This window comes from Pseudorca crassidens, chromosome 4, assembly GCF_039906515.1.
Source record: "Pseudorca crassidens isolate mPseCra1 chromosome 4, mPseCra1.hap1, whole genome shotgun sequence".
Classification (NCBI taxonomy): Eukaryota; Metazoa; Chordata; class Mammalia; order Artiodactyla; family Delphinidae; genus Pseudorca; species Pseudorca crassidens.
In genome coordinates this window covers 4,857,099-4,879,623 of record NC_090299.1, presented here as the reverse complement: position 1 = coordinate 4,879,623, position 22,525 = coordinate 4,857,099, and the positions used below count along the sequence as shown (strand labels likewise).

At 38.5% G+C, this 22,525-nt stretch overlaps 1 protein-coding gene and 1 pseudogene across 8 annotated transcripts in view; both read right to left on the bottom strand.

Annotated features, from left to right (window-relative positions):
* ELF2 (E74 like ETS transcription factor 2) overlaps nt 1–22,525 on the bottom strand; it is a 93,442-nt gene that overhangs the window by 44,870 nt on the left and 26,047 nt on the right. For 6 of the 8 annotated variants that reach the window (XM_067735055.1, XM_067735042.1, XM_067735045.1 and 3 more), the window contains one exon: nt 5,354–5,519. In XM_067735055.1, coding sequence (XP_067591156.1) covers nt 5,354–5,408 — 55 coding nt within the window. In that variant the 5' untranslated portion in view covers nt 5,409–5,519. Of the gene's footprint in view, nt 1–5,353; nt 5,520–22,525 lie in introns of those variants that run through there. The other 2 variants (XM_067735051.1, XM_067735054.1) reach the window with 1 other exon arrangement.
* On the bottom strand, nt 15,382–22,473 carry LOC137224111 (large ribosomal subunit protein uL4 pseudogene; annotated as a pseudogene).

Below are 22,525 nucleotides of genomic sequence, written 5' to 3'. Positions count from 1 at the left end.
TTGGAAATCTGATAAACAAAGAGCTTCAGGAGAATGATAAATGCAGATCCCAGAGCACAGTAAGTTAAGGAAGGAATGAGGAGGAAAAAGAACAGACTTAAAGTATAAAACATTTGTCGTTTTAAAAAGTCAAAGTGAACGGAAAGAGAAAACTACAACAGAGAAGTATTAAACAAATGTTGTTTTAATGTATAAAAGACCTTCTCCATATCTGAAGGCACAAGGAAAGGTCTTAATGAAGTTAAGGAACTCTTACAGAGCACTTACATCACAAGCGCTGTGCTTTATAGGTTTATTTTATATAATCCTCACAACACTGAATTCCTATTTTACGACAGTGAGATAGACTCTGAAACAGTTAAATACTGCCACGTAAGTGATAAAGTGGGAACCTGAAACCACGACTAACTAACCCAATCAATATTCTTCCCTTTCCTAAGTAAAGAGAGCCACTTAAAAGGCGCGAAAGAAAAAAGAAAAAATTGAAGCTCAGGATTAGTCACCCAGGATTTTTTATTATATTTGACTACTCTTTGGCTCTTCTTGTCTTCAAACTGTAAACACTCCCTAAAGTTAATTTCTTAATTCTGTGTCCTTTGTTCTCTATCACGGAGTGACACGTATAGAATTTAAAAATCTTCCCCTTGGGGAAATCTCTCAAGTTCCTTTCCCCTTGGAGTTTTCATTTATTTCCGTGGCTTCAGTGAGGATGATCCCAAATTGGTCTCTGCTTGACCTTTCTGTACTAAGCTTCAGTTGTACTAGATAACCTTCCATTTGCCCCTACGGACCTATACGCCACCCTTCACTCTCTCCCAGGAGGCTGACTTCCCTGGCTCCCTCTCTGTGGCACTGCCCTCAAGTCAGCTATGTCCTTTGACCAAAGGTCCCAGATTCTCTCAAGGTAACCCTCTCTCCAGGGCTCTCCTTCTGGGTTCCAGTAACCCTTCCCTCTGTTTGGCCCTTGGGCCAAAGGACAGAAACAGCTCTGCTACTGCTAGTTCTGGAGTACCACCCCCATCACTTATGGTTACCCTACACTTGCCGACACATTTGTAACTAGCCATTTATTAAAACATTCCTTAAATTATCCTAATTTGAATATGCCCTCTCTTTTGTGATGGGGCACTGAACATACATTTGTACATCTTTAAATACCTAATTATTTCCCCTTAGATGCTCTGCTTCAAATCAAAATCAACATGCTTATTATCAAACTTATCTGCTTCCCCAGTCTTGCCTTCCTCAAAACCCTTTATGATACTTTCGCCATTATTAGGGTCAAAAAACTGAGTAATACCTTACCTATCTATGTTTCTCCCCCTAATCTATCATGCCTAGTCTTATTAGATCATACACAGTAGAAGTGCTTATATAAGCCCCTTCTGTTCCTATTGCTTCTACCTTGTTTTAATACTTCTCAAGCCATCCCTGAGTCATACATACTACAAGAGCTAGTCTTTCTGCCGCATCTTTTCCCTACAATTCATTCTCTATCTACTGAGATACTGATCACTTAGCACTTTCTACTCAAAACCTTCCAAATCTTTGTCTCTTATATGGCTAATTACTAACTCTTAGGTTCAAATCACAATCTAGTCACAGTTCTTAACGGAACCTCCTATTAATATCTTATTTACTCAGTATCTTCTAAACATATCTCAAATTTCTACACCCCACCCATCTGTTAACTATATTTCCCTCAGTCTACGTGCCTTTCGCCTACCTGCTATCTGCCCAAACAAATTCTACCATTTGTCCTCCTCCTTTCTCTAAAACACTCCCTAATGCTGTAAGTTGAACTTTCCTCTTCTGAAAATTTCTTTGAATTTGTAAGTAGTGCTCAACTGATTCTACACTGCTTTATATTTTGATTATAATATATATATTTTATCTCCACAAAATATAAATTACTACCACCTTGAGGGAAAAAAACATGTTGAACACAGTGCCCCAGCACATAACAGATACAAAGTATTTATTGATATATTCTCATAAATTAAAGTGGAAGGTGATGAGGATAAATATAGTTTAAGTTAAGGTGCAAGATGAAGAAGCAGATTCTCAACAGCTCAATCTTTGCAGCCAAGTCTTAAAAGATTTCCAGCAAAACTTACCTATTATTGATTGCATTGGTATAAACTTGTTACTTTTTACGTGGTAATCTGTAATAACTCATTAAAATTTATATATAAAATATAAATATTATATATATATATTTAAGGAGTGAACATAAAAACTGAATTTCCACATCTTAGTAGGGAATCCAAGAGACTCCAGAGGCCTCCAGAAACTGCTGGACTCTGCAGCCACTGGCAGAGGTACTTCGGCCTGCCGGAGTTGAGACCACCCTTCATGCACACTTCGTTACTACTCCTCAAAGGCTCTTGATGATTACTAAACTTCAGTTATTATCAAAAAGCAATTCACAGGTTTAGATGAATATGTCTATTTTTAAAGTTTTAAAATATACTTGGTTTTTCCCATATAATTTAAGAGAGGATTACTATTACACACAAGCCCTGTGAGGGAAATGTAGATGTTCAGTCTATAAAAAAGTGAAGCAAGATAGCCTATAATTACTACTAACAAAACGAGAAATCATTTTATACACAAAATAATGAAGACAGCTAAATGTACGTCATTATATGACTTTAGTACTCCTGCCTGGATGACACCATGAATACTGTTTCTGGTATGGATATATATGCATGGGTATACAGGAATAAAAGAAAAAAAACTTCAGTGAGAACATGCAGAGGACTGATATAACAGATCAATAAATATAATTATGAACACTTTTTAGACTAATATAATCTAAATCATAATGTAGGAGCATTCCAGGAAGTATTTCCTCGACGTACAAAAGGAAATCTTATTCTCTACAGATCTCACTTCCACCAATTCACCAAACAGAAACTGCTGTGGCCATCTTATAAATATTCCTTTCCTTTACTTCCCAGTCATCTTCCTCTCCAAAACCTACATATATCTGGGATTTAACTTAAAAATTTATTATCACCACAAGAAATGAACCCAATCCTAATCCACTACCTAAAAGGAAATATGCATTACATTAAGTCATAACAACCTTTCTTCATCTACATAGGTTCTAGATATCAGGAGAATGAAAATTTATTTATATTTCAACTCATTTAAAAATGCATTTTAGTCTTTAAGTAGAAACAAAATTAAGCTCAGATTAACTGATTCTAAACTAAACTACGTATATTAACAATCTTACTAAGTTACTATGAGCCATGCTATTTTAAAATAAATTAGTATATTGTAGTCTCCAAGTTCTGCAGGCCTTATGATGAATAAGTGTGAGTGCATTAAACTGTTCTGATTACGGATGTACGGGCAAGTGGTTTTCAGTCTGAATTTGGCGTTGCCTTTAAAAGAGCTGCATCTGAACTCTGCATTTTACAGTGTTCTTCTATAAGGAGAGCCAAGAATAGCTACACTACACTAGTCTTATTTTTAGAAGTAATATGGATTTTAGAGGTAAAGTGGGTTTTAAAAACTTCGTGAGCCAGAATGGAATTAAAAAGAAAATGTAAGATGAGCTTCTCAGGTTACTTTTAGACTATTTTAGAATAAGGTAAGTTAGTTACCAAAATTTCCTTTTAGTGTTGAAGAAAAATAAACCTAAAAAACATTATCAAGTATTCAAAAACTACTTTTAAAATACCACAAAAGTAATTGTTCTTTTATCCAGACTTTGTACATCCTCTTTTTCAAGATTATAATCACTCATATCTTTGCCCTGCAAATGATATCATCACCCTCAGAGAGTTCAAGAAGACGAAGAAAATAAAATCCCTTAAATGGATTCTATTCGCTTCCTATTTGGAATTGTTTTTACCAGATTAATTTAAATGAATGAACTGCTGACCATCAAGTGTACAACGAGAAAGATTTGGTCAACGTGCTCTGGTATTTTAATGTGAATTTAAATTTCTACTGAGGCAAACGTGGCACTACTGTAGTTTTCAGTTTTCAAAGCTTCCAATTTGCTACCAAAATCAGTCTTCCCTTTTTTTTTTTTTTTTGATCAAAACATTTTCCAGAAATTTCAATCAGTTCTACTTTCTTCATTCAGCTTAAGCGATCATACTTTTTTCTTGTCCCATTAGTTTTCTATTCAGTTATGCTCCTATAATAAAATCAGTTACAATATCTACTTCAAGATATCATCCTGTGTAATACTTTTGTGAGTTCTTCTTATTCTTTTCCTCAAGAAGAAAATTCATCTCTACCACTAACCTTCTAGCTTCGGACTGGAAAGCTGTCCAAACTCTCAAAAGAAAACATACGTTATCTTCCTGCCACTTGCACTGGAAATCAAGTACCACTCCAGACTACAGTCACAAAGACTTTATGATGTGTTTAGCTACCTGTTTCGATAAAATGACTTGATTACCACTGCACGTGGGGTTTGCTGGCACTGTTGTCATCACTGCTCCGAAAAGCAAGGTAACTTCCAACCCCTCAGCTCAACCAAAAAAAAAAAAAAGAACTAGGGAGTGCTACTGGGCCTCAACAAGCAGAAAGACATCAAATACACAAAATTTTTAATCATGAGACTTTGCTACATTTAAAGAAATTTATCTGAAGTATTAAGAATTTTTATTAGGATTGTAAACCAAATATAAGGATTCTTTTTCTCTATTAACTGATAAAGATAAATTTAATGTTTATTATTATAAAATTGTCACTATAATCCTTCTGGTAAAAAACTCTTTTTTCTTTATGGTCAATGGCAAAAATGAAAAGGTTTCTCCAAGAATTATATATACTAATGCCCAATTAAACAAACAGTTATCTCACCACAGACATATTGAAATACCAAAATTTCTAAGAAGACAAAAAGGGAAGAGGAATCTGATAGACTACTACAAAGATGCTTCTGACCTAGGAAAAAAGAAATCATACTGCTCCGATATTGGTTAAAAGAAACTCTAATCTACTATGGAATGAGAATACTGTATTTATTTTTTGAATTAAAAGAAATCTAGTATACTAGTCTATTGACTTCTACAAATAAATAACAACTAGTCAATATTTCCACTCCCAGAAAAAAAAAATGACAAAAATAGTTCTATTATTATGGGTCTGTAATTTTGTCCTTAGGGTCCGTGATATGAGACTCTGTTGGACTTCAAAGAATTATAATGTAGAACTTTATATATATAAATTCCCTTAAACAAGAGATTTTTCACTTGTTTCCAAGCTATACTAAATAGCATTAAAAAGAGGTTTTTCGGTGTATTATTCAATTGGCAATAGTAATGTTGACACTTACAAAATGAGAAAGTTATAAATAATGAACATTTAATGAGATGTCTACCTGTTTCCACATTCTCGGTCTCAACTTCTTGTTCTTCTGCCACATCTTGCATCATATAAGTCTCATCATCATAAACCAGAACCTGGGCTGCATAGCCCTGCTCTAATCTGGCACTTGGAACTGGCTCCACAATCACTGCTGGATATTCAGAAACCTTTCCACTTTCCTACAAGAGCAAATTTAAAAAACAATCAACCTCTTTATTCACAAATTCTGGATTCACTTATAAATCCTTGAGTTCATATAGTCTCAAGGAGTTCAAACGAGTGTCATGTATTATAAATATGAATGTAAAAACCAAAGTGAGAGATGAGAAGGACTAATTTTAATAATCTTTTCACGTCTCAAGAGGTGAGACATATATTAAACATTTTAAATAATCAGGGCTTTAGGATTAAGATGGCAAATTAAAAACATGCATATAATTTCACTCTCTCATGAAAGCCCACTAAAATGCTATAAAAGACTTTTTCAGACATAAACTCGTAAGAAGGGATAAGAGCAACAAAATCTTGAAAGACTGAGAGTGGATGGATGAATATTGTTAAGTGGTTTAGCAGACCCAGGAAAGCCAAATCATAGCCTGGCAGCAAAAACTAAATGAGACACAACACACTTTACACTGGAGAATCCACAGAAGGCAGTGCCACTTCCTTCTGGAAACAGAGGAGCAGGAGGTAACGGACAAAGAAGAGGGGGGTTAATGCAAGGAAGATTAATGCAAGGAAGATTCCAGGAAAGTTGTCTGAAAAGCACTTTGATTCCTAGACCTGCTCCCTCCTCCATGATGCTAGGCAACGGGCCCCTCCCCACCTTAGCAGAAGATTGGAGAGTTACTTTCTGGAGAGAGAAAAACAAGAGCATCTTTGAGGTATAAAGACACATTTGCTAGTATCAGTGCTGTACCAAAAATAGAGTTCCCAATCAGCTTTTTCGTCCTCCACCTTTAATCATGAGCAGACAGCCAAGTATTACTGTCACCCAAGGAAACATCCAAGGAAACGCCTCTAACACAAAACATATCATTTACATACATATACATTTATATATTCATATTTTTCACAGAGGTAAGAGAAGCTATATCCATAAAACAGGAACAGAATACAATAAAGAACATTAAAAAAATTAAGAGTTCTTAGAAATTAAAAACACAATAGCTGAAATGAAAAAAGAGGCATGGAGAATAAAATTGAGGCAAGTCTTCCAGGAACCAGAGTAAAAAAGATATAGGAGAGAAGCTGGGGGCTTCCCTGGCAGTCCAGTGGTTAAGAATCTGCCTTCCAATGCCAGGGACACAGGCTCAATCCCTGGTCGGGGAACTAAGATCCCACGTGCCGCAGGGCGACTAAGCCCGCGCCGCAACTACTGAGCCCACGCCCCACAAGGAGAGAGCCCACACTCCGCAACTACTGAGCCCGTGTGCCACAACTAGAGAGAAGCCCACACGGCACAATGAAGAGCCTGCGGACCACAGTGAAAGATCCCGCGTGCCTCAACTAAGACCTGACGCAGCCAAAAATAAATACATTAAAAAACAAAAAAAGACTGCTCTTCAAATGCAGGGGGTGTCGGTTCAATTCCTGGTCAGGGAACTAGGATCCCACATGCCTCGGGGCAAAAAAACCCAAAAAGTCACAGGGAGAGAAACAGGAACACTATTAGAGGACCAGTCCAGGCGGACCGATATCTGAATAACAGGAGTTCCAGAGACGGGGGCGGGGGAGGTTGGAAGGAAATGAAAGAATTGCAGAAATTTTCCTAGAGCTGAAGGATGTGAGCTGCCCATTTGAACGGGTCTACCAAGTGTTTAGTATAAACAAATAAAGAATGAGACCTACACTGAGGCACACCATTGTGAAATATCACAATCAGGGAACAAAAAGAAGATTCCACAAGACTCTTGAAAGAAAATACAGGTCACATACAAAGAATCAGGACTCAGACTTCAGTCTTCTCAACAGTCACGTTGGAAGGAAGATGACAATGGAGACATTTCTTCAAAATTATGAAGGAAAATTATTTCCAACCGAGAATTCTTCACCCAAACCATCTTATGAAAGTAACATAAAGATATTTTCTCAGACATAAAAGACCTCAAAATGTTTACCTTCCATGCATCTTTTCTCAAGAAGCAACTGGAGAGAGTATTCCACCAAAAAAGTAAATTTTCAGTAAAGACAATAACTTAGGGTACAGAATATAGAAGATCCAATATGGGAGAGAGACGATAGTAATCTTTCGGAGGACTGGATTGTGAAGAGAAGTTCCAGGATGCCAGCTGTGCACTGGATTTAAAGGGCCACTACTTCAGTTGTAGTGACGTGACTCCTGAAACTGTCATCACCAAGACAACCACTGACATTGTTCCTAAGGACAGGAGGCCCAGATAGGCCTGCTCCAGATTTTTATTTATATCTGGCTTGTCTTGATGCACCTACTCACTCCACCTTGCCTTACTTCCTGGATCAGCTGAGACCACTCATTTTCACCTCCCAGATGAGGTAAAGATTCTGCTTTAATCAATTGCTAAGTGTTGGAAGACCACAAAGGGCTCAGAATCCAAAAATAAAGAACAGCACTCTTCCCGTGTGACCATATACTTGCTGAGCAAGCCTGCAATACCCGGCCCATACTAGAGCAATGACAGATACCTGACCAAGATGGCGGCCTACGTTTCCAAAATTAACTCATTACACTGCTTGATGATTCCCTGAGCAGAAACTCTTCAAGCTCAGTGAACCTGACGCCTGACTAGTCAGCTTGTTTCCTGGAAGCTTTCATCTAACTATGGTAATGCTGCCCCTTCCTAACTCGGTTAGCTTAGTACACTATTCATTTTTTCAAAGTAAACGATACATTGTTTAGGAAATATCCACAGACAATAAAACTGTAAAGAAAAGTAAAAGAATATAAACACATTAAGTCAGGATAATGGCACCTCTGGGAACAGGGATGGGGATAGGAGTTGGGGCACACTTAGTATTCTAAAATACTAATAATTACTAGTATTACTAATACTAAAATACTAAATACTAATAATCTAAAATACTAATAATTTCTACTTTTTAACCTGAGCAATAGGTAATACGTCCTCTTTTTGTTATTCTTAAGTTGAAACATACATATTTGATACACTCTTGTTTTGTATAACACATTGCACAAAATTTTTAAATAAACTACAAAACAAAGATACAGTGACTTTTAAAAAAGCCAGTACACACTGAATATTAACCTTGAATTTCCTACTCTGTATAAGGCAAAAGATGAGTCCAACTTGCGAACATGAGAAAAAAATTCTTTTTCACAAATGGGGTCCACTGACAGCTGAATCTTCATTCATGCTCCTCGATCAGCTTTACAATCACAGCCCACAGTCAGTACCACCCAGCTAAACAACAGCTATTAAAGAGAAGCATGGGATAAGTAAAAACTGACGAGGTCTCCACTCATCAGAAACTCAGGAGGCAACATCATAAGCAGCATCTAAACTAGTATTGACCCAAGCAATGAATATTTATACATAGTGCAAGGGACTTATAACTTCTTTCATTCTTCTAAAATCTAATAGTATTTTTAATAGTAACATTAATCTCAGATTATCTTCTATTGTGAACTCCCCCACCCATACCCAACCGGTAGGAAATAAATTTTCTAAACTGTGAAATACTTGAGGACTAGAATTCTGTACAGGCCAATCCCTCTATCTATACTCTCTTCCCCACCAACTAGGATTGTGGACCCATTCCTTAGTTGGGTTTTGTCTTGTTTCAATATTTCTATGGTTCCTTGCCTTTAACCATAAAAAAAGCACACATCTCTATTAAAAATGTTCAACTCTTCTCTCTTTTAAATGAACTCCAGATCTTTGCTTCTTATTCCTGTACACGCCTCTGAAAAACAGTCTAACTCCTTGACTCCTTACCTACATGTACCTGTATTCTAGATTCTGCCACCTCACTGATGCTACTCTCTCAAAAGGTAAGGACCAAACTCTATTTCAGTTTTCATCCTCCTTTACATTTTTCTGCAGACTCTTATACACTGACCAGCTCCTCATTTTTTTAAAATTAATTAATTAATTAATTAATTTTATTTTGGGCTGCGTTGGGTCTTCGTTGCTGCGCGCGGGCTTCTTCTAGTTGCGGCGAGCGGGGGCTACTCGTCGTTGCGGTGCGCGGGCTTCTCATTGCAGTGGCTTCTCTTGTTGCGGAGCATGGGCTCTAGGTGCGTGGGCTTCAGTAGTTGTAGCATGCAGGCTCTGTAGTTGTGGCTCGCAGGCTCTAGAGCGCAGGCTCAGTAGTTGTGGCGCACGGGCTTAGTTGCTCCGTGGCATGTGGGATCTTCCTGGACCAGGGCTCGAACCCATGTCCCCTGCATTGGCAGGCGGATTCTTAACCACTGCACCACCAGGGAAGGTCCAACCAGCACCACATTTTAAAAATTCTTTCTTGCATCGTTTTTGTTCTCTTTCTACCACGCTGCTTTTAAGCATCTCCTCTTCTCTTGACTCTTCTTCCACTCCCAGTGACTCAAATGTAGCCACATTACCAAGGTTCTGTCCTCAGCACCTCCTTTCTCTTTACTCTGTATTACCTTCCCAGGCAAGTCCACCCGTTCTTCCGGTTTCAAATAGCACGTCTGTACTGACAATTACTAAATATCTATTTTCTACTCTGGCCCATCTCCTGAACTCCAGAACCAAATTTTAAACTACCAACCTAACATCATTATAGGAATGTTCAGCCAATACTTCAAACTTAACATGTCTAAATGGAACAAATTATCAACATCTCTCCCTGTTCCCCCACCCTATGTTCTTCTCTAAACCTCAGTTTCTTCATATTTAAAAAAAGAGGTTACAATAATAACTCACACCTCACAAAGTCCCTTGAAAATTAAATACCACAAAGTGCTCAGCAGTGTCTAGCACAAAGTAAGTACTCAATTAGTGATGTCCATCATTACACTGTAACCATAGTAATAGTATTTAAACCTACTACTTGCTCTCAACTTTGGAGGGCATCTTTTCACATTACAATCAGAATTTTTTGTATTACTTCTTTATACAAAAAGTTTTCATGAATACCCTTTTGTCTAAAAGGAAAGTTGAACATACTAAACAACGGTTTTTAACATTCTGTGAAATATAACCCTCAACCTACCTGTTAAGGGTTGATCTGTGTCTCCTAAAAGATGCTGAAATCCTAACCCCCAAATACTGATTCACTGATTCAAATCAGTGAATCTGAGACGATTTGAAAATAGGGTCTTTGCAGATGATTCAGTTAAGATGGGATCATAGGATGAGTCCTAATGCAACATGACTGCGTCTTTATAACAAGGGGAAATTCGGACACAGAGAGATACATACAGAGAGGAGACAATGTCACAGGGAGAACATCATCTACAAACCAAGGAACACCTGGAGCTACCAAAAGCTAGGAGAGAGGCATGGAAGGAAGTCTCTCTCACAGCCCTCAAAAAGAACCAACTCTGCCAAACCTTGTTTTCAAACTTCTAGCCTCCAGAACTGCGAGACAGCAAATATCTACTGTCCCCAAAAGTGAAAGTGTCCATGATCTTTGCTGAAATTACCTCCCATTATCTGTCCAACTCCTTTTCATCCACTCAGCACACAGCTCCAGGGAGTCTTCTACAATCCCCTAATCTGAATCAATTTTTCCATACCAAGTACTTCCATGACAAGTCGTTTACCTATTATTACCACTCTGCATTACCCTGTATTATAATTACCTGTTTACAGATCCAACTCCTTGACAAGATAATAAGATGATGGAGAGCAAGAGTCCACTTTTATATCAAATCCATTTTTATATCAAGTCAACTTCTATATCCTCCTCAACAATACACACCTCATATAAACTAAACTGGCATTTAAGTATTTGTAGCTTGGTTCAAAGAAAGATAAAGCTCAATAAATTTTAATATTAACAGTTACTCATAAATTCAACATCTGCTGATCTATGATGGCGAGTAACTTCATGAGCTTTTTTCTGCCAAATGATAGGGGCCAGTGGCCACTGCACAGAGATATGCAGGCAATTACTGCTTTGCATGGTAGGGCGGAGTTAGCCTATTTTTACTGGGGAAGAAGGGTAGAAAAGAAACGAATCGGGGGGGGGGTCTTTGTTTTACAATAATATGTTAAAAACCTACATCCACCAGGTTATTTTATTTAGGGTCACCACACTTGCTCAAGTCACCAAAATATGCAATGATTAAAATGCGTGAACGCTGCTTCAGCAGGTGTTGGCACAGCTCCCATAGCTCTCCATAAGCTAAGACTGTCAGAATTAGCAACTACAGACACAAGACACCCCTTTAAATGTGAATTTCGGATAAACGAATAATACGTCAAGAATGCCCCATGCAATATTTGGAACATACTTAAAGTAAAAAGTTAGGGCTTCCCTGGTGGCGCAGTGGTTGAGAGTCCGCCTGCCGATGCAGGGGACGCAGGTTCGTGCCCCGGTCCGGGAAGATCCCACATGCCGCGGAGCAGCTGGGCCCGTGAGCCATGGCCGCTGAGCCTGCACATCTGGAGCCTGTGCTCCGCAACGGGAGAGGCCGCAGCAGTGAGAGGCCCGCGTACCGCAAAAAAAAAAAAATAAAACTAACAGTGACAAAAAAGAGAATAAATGAAAAAATAATAATAAAATAACAATGACAAAAAAAAAAACCTTAAAGTCTACACGGGTAATTTAAAAAGAAATACCATTTGCATAATATAAAACTCGCGGGATAGTCTATCTCAACTAGTAAGTCATTTATTTTCAATCAACTTCGCCTATTTTTAATAAAAAATACTTAGGCATTTTTATGTAAGTAAACTGCAGCCATTTTAAGTACACAGTTCTATGGAGTTCCATAAATGTAGGATTTATGGAAATCCTTGTATGGACTTCCCTGTAACTACCAACACAATCAAGAAACAGAATACTTCTATCACCCCAGAAGGCTCCCTTGCATCCCCCGTACCAGTCAAACTCTCACAACTACTACCACCCACCACCTACTCCCCCATCCAACCACCCACCCACATGGGCAACCGCCAATCTTTCTATCCCTATAAATTTTCCTTTTCTATAATTTCATATGTATGGAATCAACGGTTTGGGCTCTTTTGTATCTGAGTTCTTTAAATTAGCATAATGCTAAGATTTATACATGTCATTGCATGTATCAGTAGATCATTTCTTTTTATTGCTGAGAATCCCACTGTACTGACAGACCTCTCTTCGTATGGCTGTAATGCTCCTATTAATGCTTGCTATCCCCCTCCCCCCTTCCTTTCCATTCCATATCTACTTACAAATCAAATTACCAGATCATATGGTAATAGTACATTTAGTTTTAAAATGACTGTCGAATTATTTTCCAAAGCAGGTATATTGTTTCACATCCCCACTAGCAATGCATGAGAGTTCCAGCTGCTCTACATCCTCTCCAAACATGCTACCGCTCCGGAATTTTCACCGCTCTATGATAAGCATGTAGCAGTATCTCCTTGTGTTTTCACTTTGTGTTTCCCTGATGGCTAATAATACTGGCATTTTAAAGCGTGCTTGGGACTTCCCTGGTGGTCCAGTGGTTAAGAATCCGCCTTCCAATGCAGGGGATGTGGGCTCGATCCCTGGTCAGGGAACTAAGAGCCCACATGCTGCCGGGCAACTAAGCCCACATGCTGCAACTACAGAGCCCACGCGCTCTGGAGACCGCGAGCGGCAACTAAGACCCAACATAACCAAAAATAAAATAAATAAATATTTAAAAAATAAAATAAAGTGTGCTTATTGGCCACTCATATAATTAAGTGTTCAAATCTTTTCCCCAGTTTAATGTATTATCTCCAACTTATTATTATATGTTCTTTTATAAGTCCTTTTATAAGTCCTTATATAAAAGGACTTATATTCCCTAAACACTTGGCAGACCAAGAAAGCCATTTAGCTCTGTAATTTTCTTTGCAGGAAAGATCTTGACTAGAAATTCAACTTATTTAAAAGATAGAGGGCTAGGACTTCCCTGGTAGTCCAGTGGTTAAGACTCCATGCTCCCAATGCAGGAGGCACAGGTTTGATCGCTGGTCAGGGAACTAAGATCCTGCATGCTGCACTGGCATGGCCACCAAAAACAAAACAAAACAAAACAAAAAAAGAAAAGGATAGAGGGCTATTCAGGCTTGCTTTTCCTTTTGGAATGACTTTCGAGGAACTGCACCATATCATCTAAGTTGGCAACTTACTGGCATAAAGTTGTTCATAATATTTAGTATCTATAGTAATGTATCTTTCATTCCTGATATTAGTAAATTTTGCCTTCTGTTTTTTTTCTTGTGCAGTCTACTTAGAGATTTATTAATTTTATTGATCTTTTCAAAGGATGAGCTTCTGGTTTAATTTCTCTATTGTTTGCCCACTTTCTACTTCATTGATTTATTTTTCTCTTCTTTCTACTTACTTTGGGTTTGATTTTATCTTCATATTCTAGCTTGCTGAGGTGAAACCTTAAGATTGATTTTCCTTCAAATATAAATATTTGAAGCTACAAATTTCCCTCTAAGCACTGCTTTAGCTGCGTTCCTCAAATGCGTTTTCATTTTCATTCAGTTTGAATATTTTCTAATTTCTCTTGTGATTTATTCTTTAATCCACGGGTTATATAAAAGTGGGCTGTTTAATACGCAAATATTCACAAATTTTGCAAGCAGGGACTTCCCTGGTGGTCCAGTGGTTAAGACTCTGCGCTTCCACTACAAGGGGCCAAGGTTTGATCGCTGGTCAGGGAACTGAGATCCCACATGCTGCGTGGTATGGCCAAAAAAAAAAAAAACACACACTGCAAGCATATTTTTGTTAATTTCTAATATATCCTGCTTTGGTCACACAACTTTCTCTATACGATTTCAATCCTTTAAAAGTTTGTTAAATTACTGAGATGTGTAGCCCAGCATATGATCTTGGCTTACTGTCCATGGGCACTTGAAATGAATACATGCCATTAGGCCCACTGTTCCATAAATGTCCATTAGGTGAAGTTAGTTGATAATGTTACTCAGGTTTTTGATATCCTCATTGATCTTCTAATTGATCAATTACTGAAAGAGGCATGCTGCAAACTCTAATGCTGGGGATTTATCCATTTCTTCTTTCAGTTCTCTCAGTGTATGCTTTATGTATTTTGAAGCTCTAATCTTGAGTGCATAGACATTTAGGGTTGTTAACTCTTCTTGAGAAGATGGTCCTTCTATAATTTATGAAATGTCTACCGTTATCCCTGGTAACAGTCTCGTCCCAAAACCACTTCAAACTTTTTTATGATTAATATTTGCATGGTCTTATCTATATCTATACTTTCACTTTTAAACTGTGGTTATACTTAAAATGAATTTCTTTTATGAAACATAAATAGGTTTGGTTTTTTAAAACCCAATCTGCATTTTAAACAATATCTGCTTTTTTTTAAATATCTGCCTTTTAATTGGACTGTTTGGAATATTTATATTTAATATTATCACTAAAACAGGGTTTAAATCTACCTAACTGCTCTTTGTTATTTGTTTCATTTATTACTTGTTCCTTTTACTCTGTCTTCTTTTGAATTGAGTATTTTTTAGTAACCATTTTAATTCCATTTAATTTATAGATATTAATGGCTTACTATCTATACTTCTTTGCTTTATTTTTTAGTGGTACTCTAGAACTTAAAATATGTTTCTTAACATACCACAGTTTATATTCAAATAATGTTACTTTATGTTTTGCTTTCTGTTTTTTTTTTGCAGTACGTGGGCCTCTCACTGCTGTGGCCTCTCCCGTTGCAGAGCACAGGCTCTGGATGCGCAGGCTCAGCGGCCATGGCTTACAGGCCTAGCCACTCCGCCAGCATGTGGGATCTTCCCGGACCGGGGCACGAACCCGTGTCCCCTGCATCGGCAGGCGGACTCCCAACCCCTGAGCCACCAGGGAAGCCCGCTTTATGTTTAATGTAGAAAGTTTACAGCAGTATTCTGTCATGTCCTGCCCCCCATCCTTTGTTCTACTGCTGTCATACATTTACTTCTTTTACTTCTTCACCTTGTAAACCCCACAATTCACTGTTATTATTTTTGTCTTAAACAATTATCTTTTCAAAAAATTTAAAACTGATTTTAAAAAGTATTTTATTTTCACCCACACATTAACCATTTCTCCAGCACTTTTCAATGCTTTATGTATATATAACTTTTAATTTGGTATCATTTACCTTCTGCCTAAAGAACTTCTTTGAACATTTCTCACAACACACGTCTGCTGGTGATAAATTCAGCTTTGGGTCTGAGAAAAGCTCCACTTTGAAGGATATTTTCACTGGATGTATAATTGTAGGTTGACAAGTTTTATTTTTTCAGCAATTTAAGAAAGTCATTATCTTCTGACTTGCATAGTTTTAATAAAGATGTCTGCAGTCATTATCTTTGTTCTTCTGTATGTAATGAGTTTTTTCCTCTGGAAGCTTTTTTCTTCCCCTCCCCCCATATTTCTCACTGCCTCTTTGATCAGGTCTTTATTCAAAATTAGCTGTCCAAAATGATTTGACCATTACAGGTTAAACAAATTTAAGTTTATGCAGCAGCCTTCTTTTCTCCTGTGGTGGGTTTCTTTTCTGCAGGCTTCTTTTCAACTGCTTGTTTCTTGGTCACTGCAGCCTTTTTTCCCACCAAAGGCTTCTTCTGCTTCTTAATGCCAACAGCTTTCTTTCCTTTCTTCCCCACCACAGGCGTCCTGCCTGGAAGCCCCTTCTCATCTGCTTTGGCTTCTAGTGCTGCTGCTGCCCTATCCACCTGGATTTTGTGGTTCTTGGCCTGGCGAAGAATGGCGTTCCGGCGCATGGTCTTTGCACACGGGTTGAGCTTCAGTGGTTCTCAGGTTTTTCAGTGGACTCTTCTTCGGGGCTCTGTGATGAATCTTCTCGCGTGGTGCTCGGAGGGCTCTTTGGATCTCTGGGCTTTTCAAGATTCTGCTAAGGTCTGTACTGAGCATCTTGTGCATGGGGAGGTTGTAGCTACTTTTTTTTTTTTTTTTTGCGGTACGTGGGCCTCTCACTGTTGTGGCCTCTCCTGTTGCGGAGCACAGGCTCCGGACATGCACGGGCCCAGCCGCTCCGCGGCATGTGGGATCTTCCCAGACCAGGGCACGAACCTGTGTCCCCTGCATCGGCAGGCGGACTCTCAACCACTGCGCCACCAGGGAAGCCCTGTAGCTACTCTTGAGGGGAGCAGCTTTACGCCAAGTGCCATGCAGCTCATCTAACTTGCAGAAAGCACTTTTCAGTCCAAATGCAGGAACGTAGCACATGCCCACCAGGAGCAAGTTTCAAATGGTTCGGTTTGCTCACATTAGGCAGAGTAATTGCAGGGATGTTTCTGAAGGCCTTGATGATGCGCTCAGTACAGACGACGCAGGGTCTCCTGCACTGGATACGGTGACGGTTTCTCATTTTGCTTTCACCAGCTCTCATTCTCTGAGAGGCGTAGACCTTTCTGATATCATTCCAAGCCTTAAGCTTCTTCAGAAGCAAAACAGCCTGCTTGGTCTTCTTGAAGCCTTCAACTTTGTCTTCAACCACCAAAGGAAATTCAGGAACTTCCTCAATACGATGACCTTTAGACACAGCCAGCGCTGGTAACGCTGAGGCAGCCAGTGCAGAGCAGATGGCGTATCGCTTCTGCATTACGTTCACTCTGCGGTGCCAGCGTCGCCAGTGGGCGCAAACACGTGGCCCCCACGACACATATTTTCAAGAGCACCCTGGCCAGAGTGGTGAGTCCCGCCACTTCGAACTCTGGGAATTCGAGCCACAGCCCTGCCAGTATCCCAAGATTCAGCACGGGTTCGATGACCTGCTAATTCACCGACAGCACAGGGCTGTGCTGTTTTTGCACAAGTTGGTGCAAAGTTCACAATATCTGGTCAAATCAGAGCTTGAACACAGCAGGCAAAGTGACATTTGTGCCAGATGGCTCCCCGTTTTTGGAGTACACGGATATCAGTGGGTGAGCACACGCCACGGCGGGGAGAGGAGGAGGCCACGCTCCTCGCGACCCAGCGGCTCCCAAAGGAAAAGCTCTCTGGAAGCTTTTAAGATTTTCTTTCTGAAATTGGCTCTCAGCAGTTTCATTATGATGTACCTAATAACGTACCAGTGTATCTGATACAGATGTACCAGTCTATTCGCTCTCTGCTTTATCCTGTTTAGGGTTTAAGTTTCTCAGATCTATGGGTTTGTATTTTTCATCAAACTTGGAAATTTTTATAGCCATTATTTCTTCACATGTCTTTTCTGTTCTCTCATTCTGGTACTCCCATTACATTATGTTAGACAACTTGATATTGTCCCACAGGTAACCAAGTCATTGTTCTTTTTTTTTTCTTTTTTCAGTTTTTCTCTCTGCGCTTCATGAAGTAGTTTCTATTGCCCTCTTCAAATTCACTGGTCTTTTCTTACACAGTACCAAATTTATTTTTAATCTTACACAGTCAATTCCTCTCTCCATATAGTATATGTTTCCTTTCTAGGCGCCTCATTTGGCTCCTCTGCGTCATTTACGCCTCTCCTCTGGGAGTCATGTTTTCTTTACATTTCTGGAGCGTATTTATAACAGCTGTTTTGAAATCTTACCTGCTAATTTCATCATATCTACCATTTGTATCTGTTTTCATTGATAATTTTTTCTCCAAGTTATATTATTCCTGCTTCCTTGCATTTAACATGATTGGGTATTTCATATGTAAAATTTACATTGTTGGGTATAATTTACACTGTTTTATTTTAATAACGTTTACTATGACAGATAGTTACGTTACTTATGGATCAACTTTCAAGGCCTGTTTTTAACCCTTTTTAGGGCAAGTCTGGACTCCCCTTTATTCTAGGGCTAGTTCAGCTCTGCTGTAAGGCATGACTCTTCCAGAGTCTCCCATGAATGCCCTGGGCAGTTAACAAGGACCCTCCACTCCAGCTGACTGGAACTCTAGGATCTCCCAGCCCTGAGTGAATTCTGCAGGTTTTTTCAGTAAATTACTGAGTTTACACCATTCTGATCATTCTTTGCCTGGCTTCACAGAGTGTCATACTACACCTGGGGGCTCATTCAGCTAAAGACTAGGGGAACCCAAGGCTGAGTTCCGACATTCTTCCTCTGGGCAGCTTCTTCCTTTCAGATACTCTGCCCCCCAAATTAGTTGCATTAGCCTCTCCAAATTCCAAATTTTGTTTCCTCAACTCAGCGACACCGTCACACCCTGCTTGGATTCCTCCTCCCCACGCTGTGGTCCAGAAAGTGGCTCCAAGCAGTAAGTCAGCACAACCACTTCTCTCTTCTCAGGAGGCACAGCCTCGCACTGCCTGTCATCCAGCTGTCTTAGTCCATTCGTGCTACGATAACAAAAGGCCGGACCAGGTGGCTGAGCAACAGCAGAAATTTATCGCTCACGGTCTGGAAGCTGGGAGTCTGAGATCAGGGCAGCAGCGTGACCAGGTGGGGGCCTTCTTCCAGGTCATAGACTTCTTGGTGTACCCTCACGTGACAGGAGGGGCAAAAGATCTCTCTGGAGCCTTTTGTAAAAGCTCTAACCCCACCCATAAGGGTGCCCCCCTCATGACCTAATCACCTCCCTAAAGCCCTACTTCCGAATACCTTCCTAAGAATCATCATCTTTGGAAGTCTGGATTCAACGTATGAATTTCGTGGGGGTCACAAACATTCAGACCGTAGCCGAATGTCTCAGAACCGTGGTTTCATCTGTTTTGTTCACTCTCCTAGTTGTTTATGGTGGGAGTACAAATCTGGTCTCAGTTATTCCATCACTGTGTGAAGCGGAAGAACTCCCAATCTTGTTCGTCTGGAAGCAGACGCGCTCTAAAACTTGCACTCGTTGTGTTTTTTAAAATATACTTAAATCCTTTTTTATTTTTTCTGCATTAATTCCCCATTTCTACGAGACCTACCTGCTATATATTTCCTTTGCAAAAACTGCTCTGGCTCCTCCTTTATGTTTGCTCTTCCACATAATCTTTAGGTCCATATGACCAACTTCCCCCAAACTTGCCCTAGCATCTGATAGAGATGGAATTAAATATATAGATTAATTGGAGGAAACTGACATCCTGCCTAATACTGACCCTTCTCGTTTCTCTTACCCAAATACGAAGTATATCTCTCTGTTTACTGAAGTCTACTTAAGTATCATTAATCAGTTTTCTTCAAACAAGTCCCATATATCTTTTACATTTATTCCTCAACATTTTACATTTTTTTGTTTATTTTCTGAAAGGGAGCTTATTTTCCATGATCTCTTCTAACTAATTACAGTCCTTACAAAAGAAAGCTAGATATTTTTATGTTAATTTTGTACCCACCAAACTACTAGGCACTCTTATTAGTTCTAATGTGTTTTCGTGGATTCCCTTTGGTTTTCCCAGGTGGCAAATCATATTATCTGCAAATAATAATTTGGTCTCCTTTATAATATTTATATATTTTTTCATTATCTGGTCTGATTACAGGAAAATGTTAAATACTAGTAATGGTAGTGCACATACTGACTTTCTCTCCAACTTTAGAGAAAATACTCCAGTACTTCACCATTAAATAGGATTCTAACTCTTGATTTTAAGTTTTTTTAATAATGTTAAGGAAATATACATCTGTATTATTAAGAGGCTTTATCAGGATGAATACTGAATTTCATAAAATCCTATTTCATCAAGTATTTTATCCTAACATATCATATGGCATATTAGTAGGCGTATATATTATATTAATGGTTTTCTTATAATTGAATTACCCCTATGTACCTAAATCCTATTTGGTAATTGGATTTTTTAATATATGACTGCATTTTATAAATTTATTATGATTTTATTTATGATTTTTGTATCTATACTCATTAGTAAGATTATAATTTACTTTCTTTTGGTATCTTTGTCAGAAATAGAATTATCCTAATTTAATAAAATGTATTACTTTTATAAACAGTAATAAAGTTATAAAAAATAAAGCCTAAAAATCACTAACAACTCTCCAAATGCCCACCACTTCTCTTTTAATTAAAAAAAATGTTTTTTAATGGGGTATAGTTGATTTAAACTGTGTTGCCACCACTTTTTAAACATTTATTTTTTCTTCCGATTCTGGAGCTGTCGTAATAAAATCTTGACAGGTCATTTTTCCACCCCACCCTACACTTTAGAGTACAGTTTAGATATATATTATACATACATTCCTGAACAGCTGCTTGTAAGACAAAATTCTATCTTTCAAATACCACTAGCCCCAAAACTCACTTTGTAAAATCAGGAGACGTTTTAGATACTAGTGGCTTTTCTTTCTTGTAGGAATTCTCTTCCCCAACTGTTTCTACAGCCCAATCCCTTATGCTATTCAGGTCTAAACTAAAATGCCACCTCTTCAGAGAAGCCTTCCTTGTCCACCTAATTAAAATACCGCTACCAACTTTCCATCTCTCTCTAGCCCTGATTTATTCTTCATAACTACTCTGAAATACTTCATCCCCAGTGCCCAGAAAAGTAACTGACATTCAGTAAGTGGTCAACTAATGTTTGTTGAAGGAACAGATGAATGAAAGTAAGTGGGCACCCACTTACTTGGGTATAATTTGAAGAAAAAGTCCCCAAGAATAGTTTCCTCCTTTCTGGTGCCACACTTCCTAAAATGCCTATGACAACCTTATAAGGCTACTGCATAAATCATTAATCAATAATGCCCTGGTAAAATTATTTCATTTATCAGACTCTTTCTTCCATAATAATCAGTTCTTCAAGCCTTGAACACCTGGGGTTCCATGTAAATGAAGAAAAGTATAGAGTCTTCCAGAAACAAGCTCGTACTCTTTTTCTCATAATAGCAGTACCCAGTCAGCATATGGTAAATATATTCTGCCTACTGTTCTTAGCAGCTCCCCCCATAGAATTAAATACCAACGGAGTAAAACTATGGGGCAAAGAGAAAGTACTTGAAGAAGCAATAATTAGTCTGGGTGATAAAGGAGGGTACAGAAATCCCGAGTCCCTCATTTCTTTGGAGAATCATACCTGGAAGTAATCATACAGAAAGTGAATCTTTAAGAAAGAAGTAGAAATTGATTATGAGAATAAAACATGTTCTTTAGCTGTGGCTAAAGACTTTGAACCAGTTTTAGATTCAAATACAACAGGAACATTTCAGTTACCAAGTCCACTGAAAACAAACCCACTGAATTTGCCCATAGCTATCCTGGAAGACTGCACAGACACCAAGCAAGCTAGAAGAAAAATCCAGATTCCAGAACACACAGCCTGACATCCTAACTTGTTTCTCAGTCATGGTACTAAGTACCAGTAAGAGCAGTATCTTCCACAGAATACAGAAAAAACGGATTTTTTAAATACAGTAAGCTCTCCATTTTCTCATCTTATCTCTGACCAAATATTTGTCCATTGTTGTGACGGCATTATTCCATTTTAATTTAGATACTTCCCAACAGTCGGTCTTTATTGAATGGTGGGAACAGAAGCCAGGCCCTGGAAGTCCATATATTTCTGGTACTGTTACTTTTCTACTCCCATCTCTTATTCTTTAATGTTATCAATAACAAAAAAAATAACCAAATATGCGAAAGCTGCAAAATTCTTCAAGTATAAAATTTCAAATACTGAACTTCCTTTCTGATTTACCAATTATCTAAATTCTTAAGTATAAATAACATGATTAAAACATGATGGATTCCCATTAGATGTAATTACTAATTACTGAATTAGATGTAATAACCAAAAGACAAAGGTAACAGCTAAAGGAGATACAAAATTCTAAATTAAGATGAATGTAACTTAGGTGTTTAGGTACAGTATATGCCTACACACTCTCAAATCCAAAACAATGGATTTTGTTAGGAATTTAAATCTCTCGACTAGTACTACAGTGTTCTTTCTTTCAATTTTTTCTCCCAGTTCATTCCAATATATGCAATGTTCCAACAACTCAGGCCCAGCAGTCCCTTCCTCAACCTTCTATTGCCTAATTACATGAGGACACATGACATACATACAGTCTCATGCATTGTACATTTCTCCTCTCAAATACCTGTTCCCCATTAAATTCAAAATCAGCTC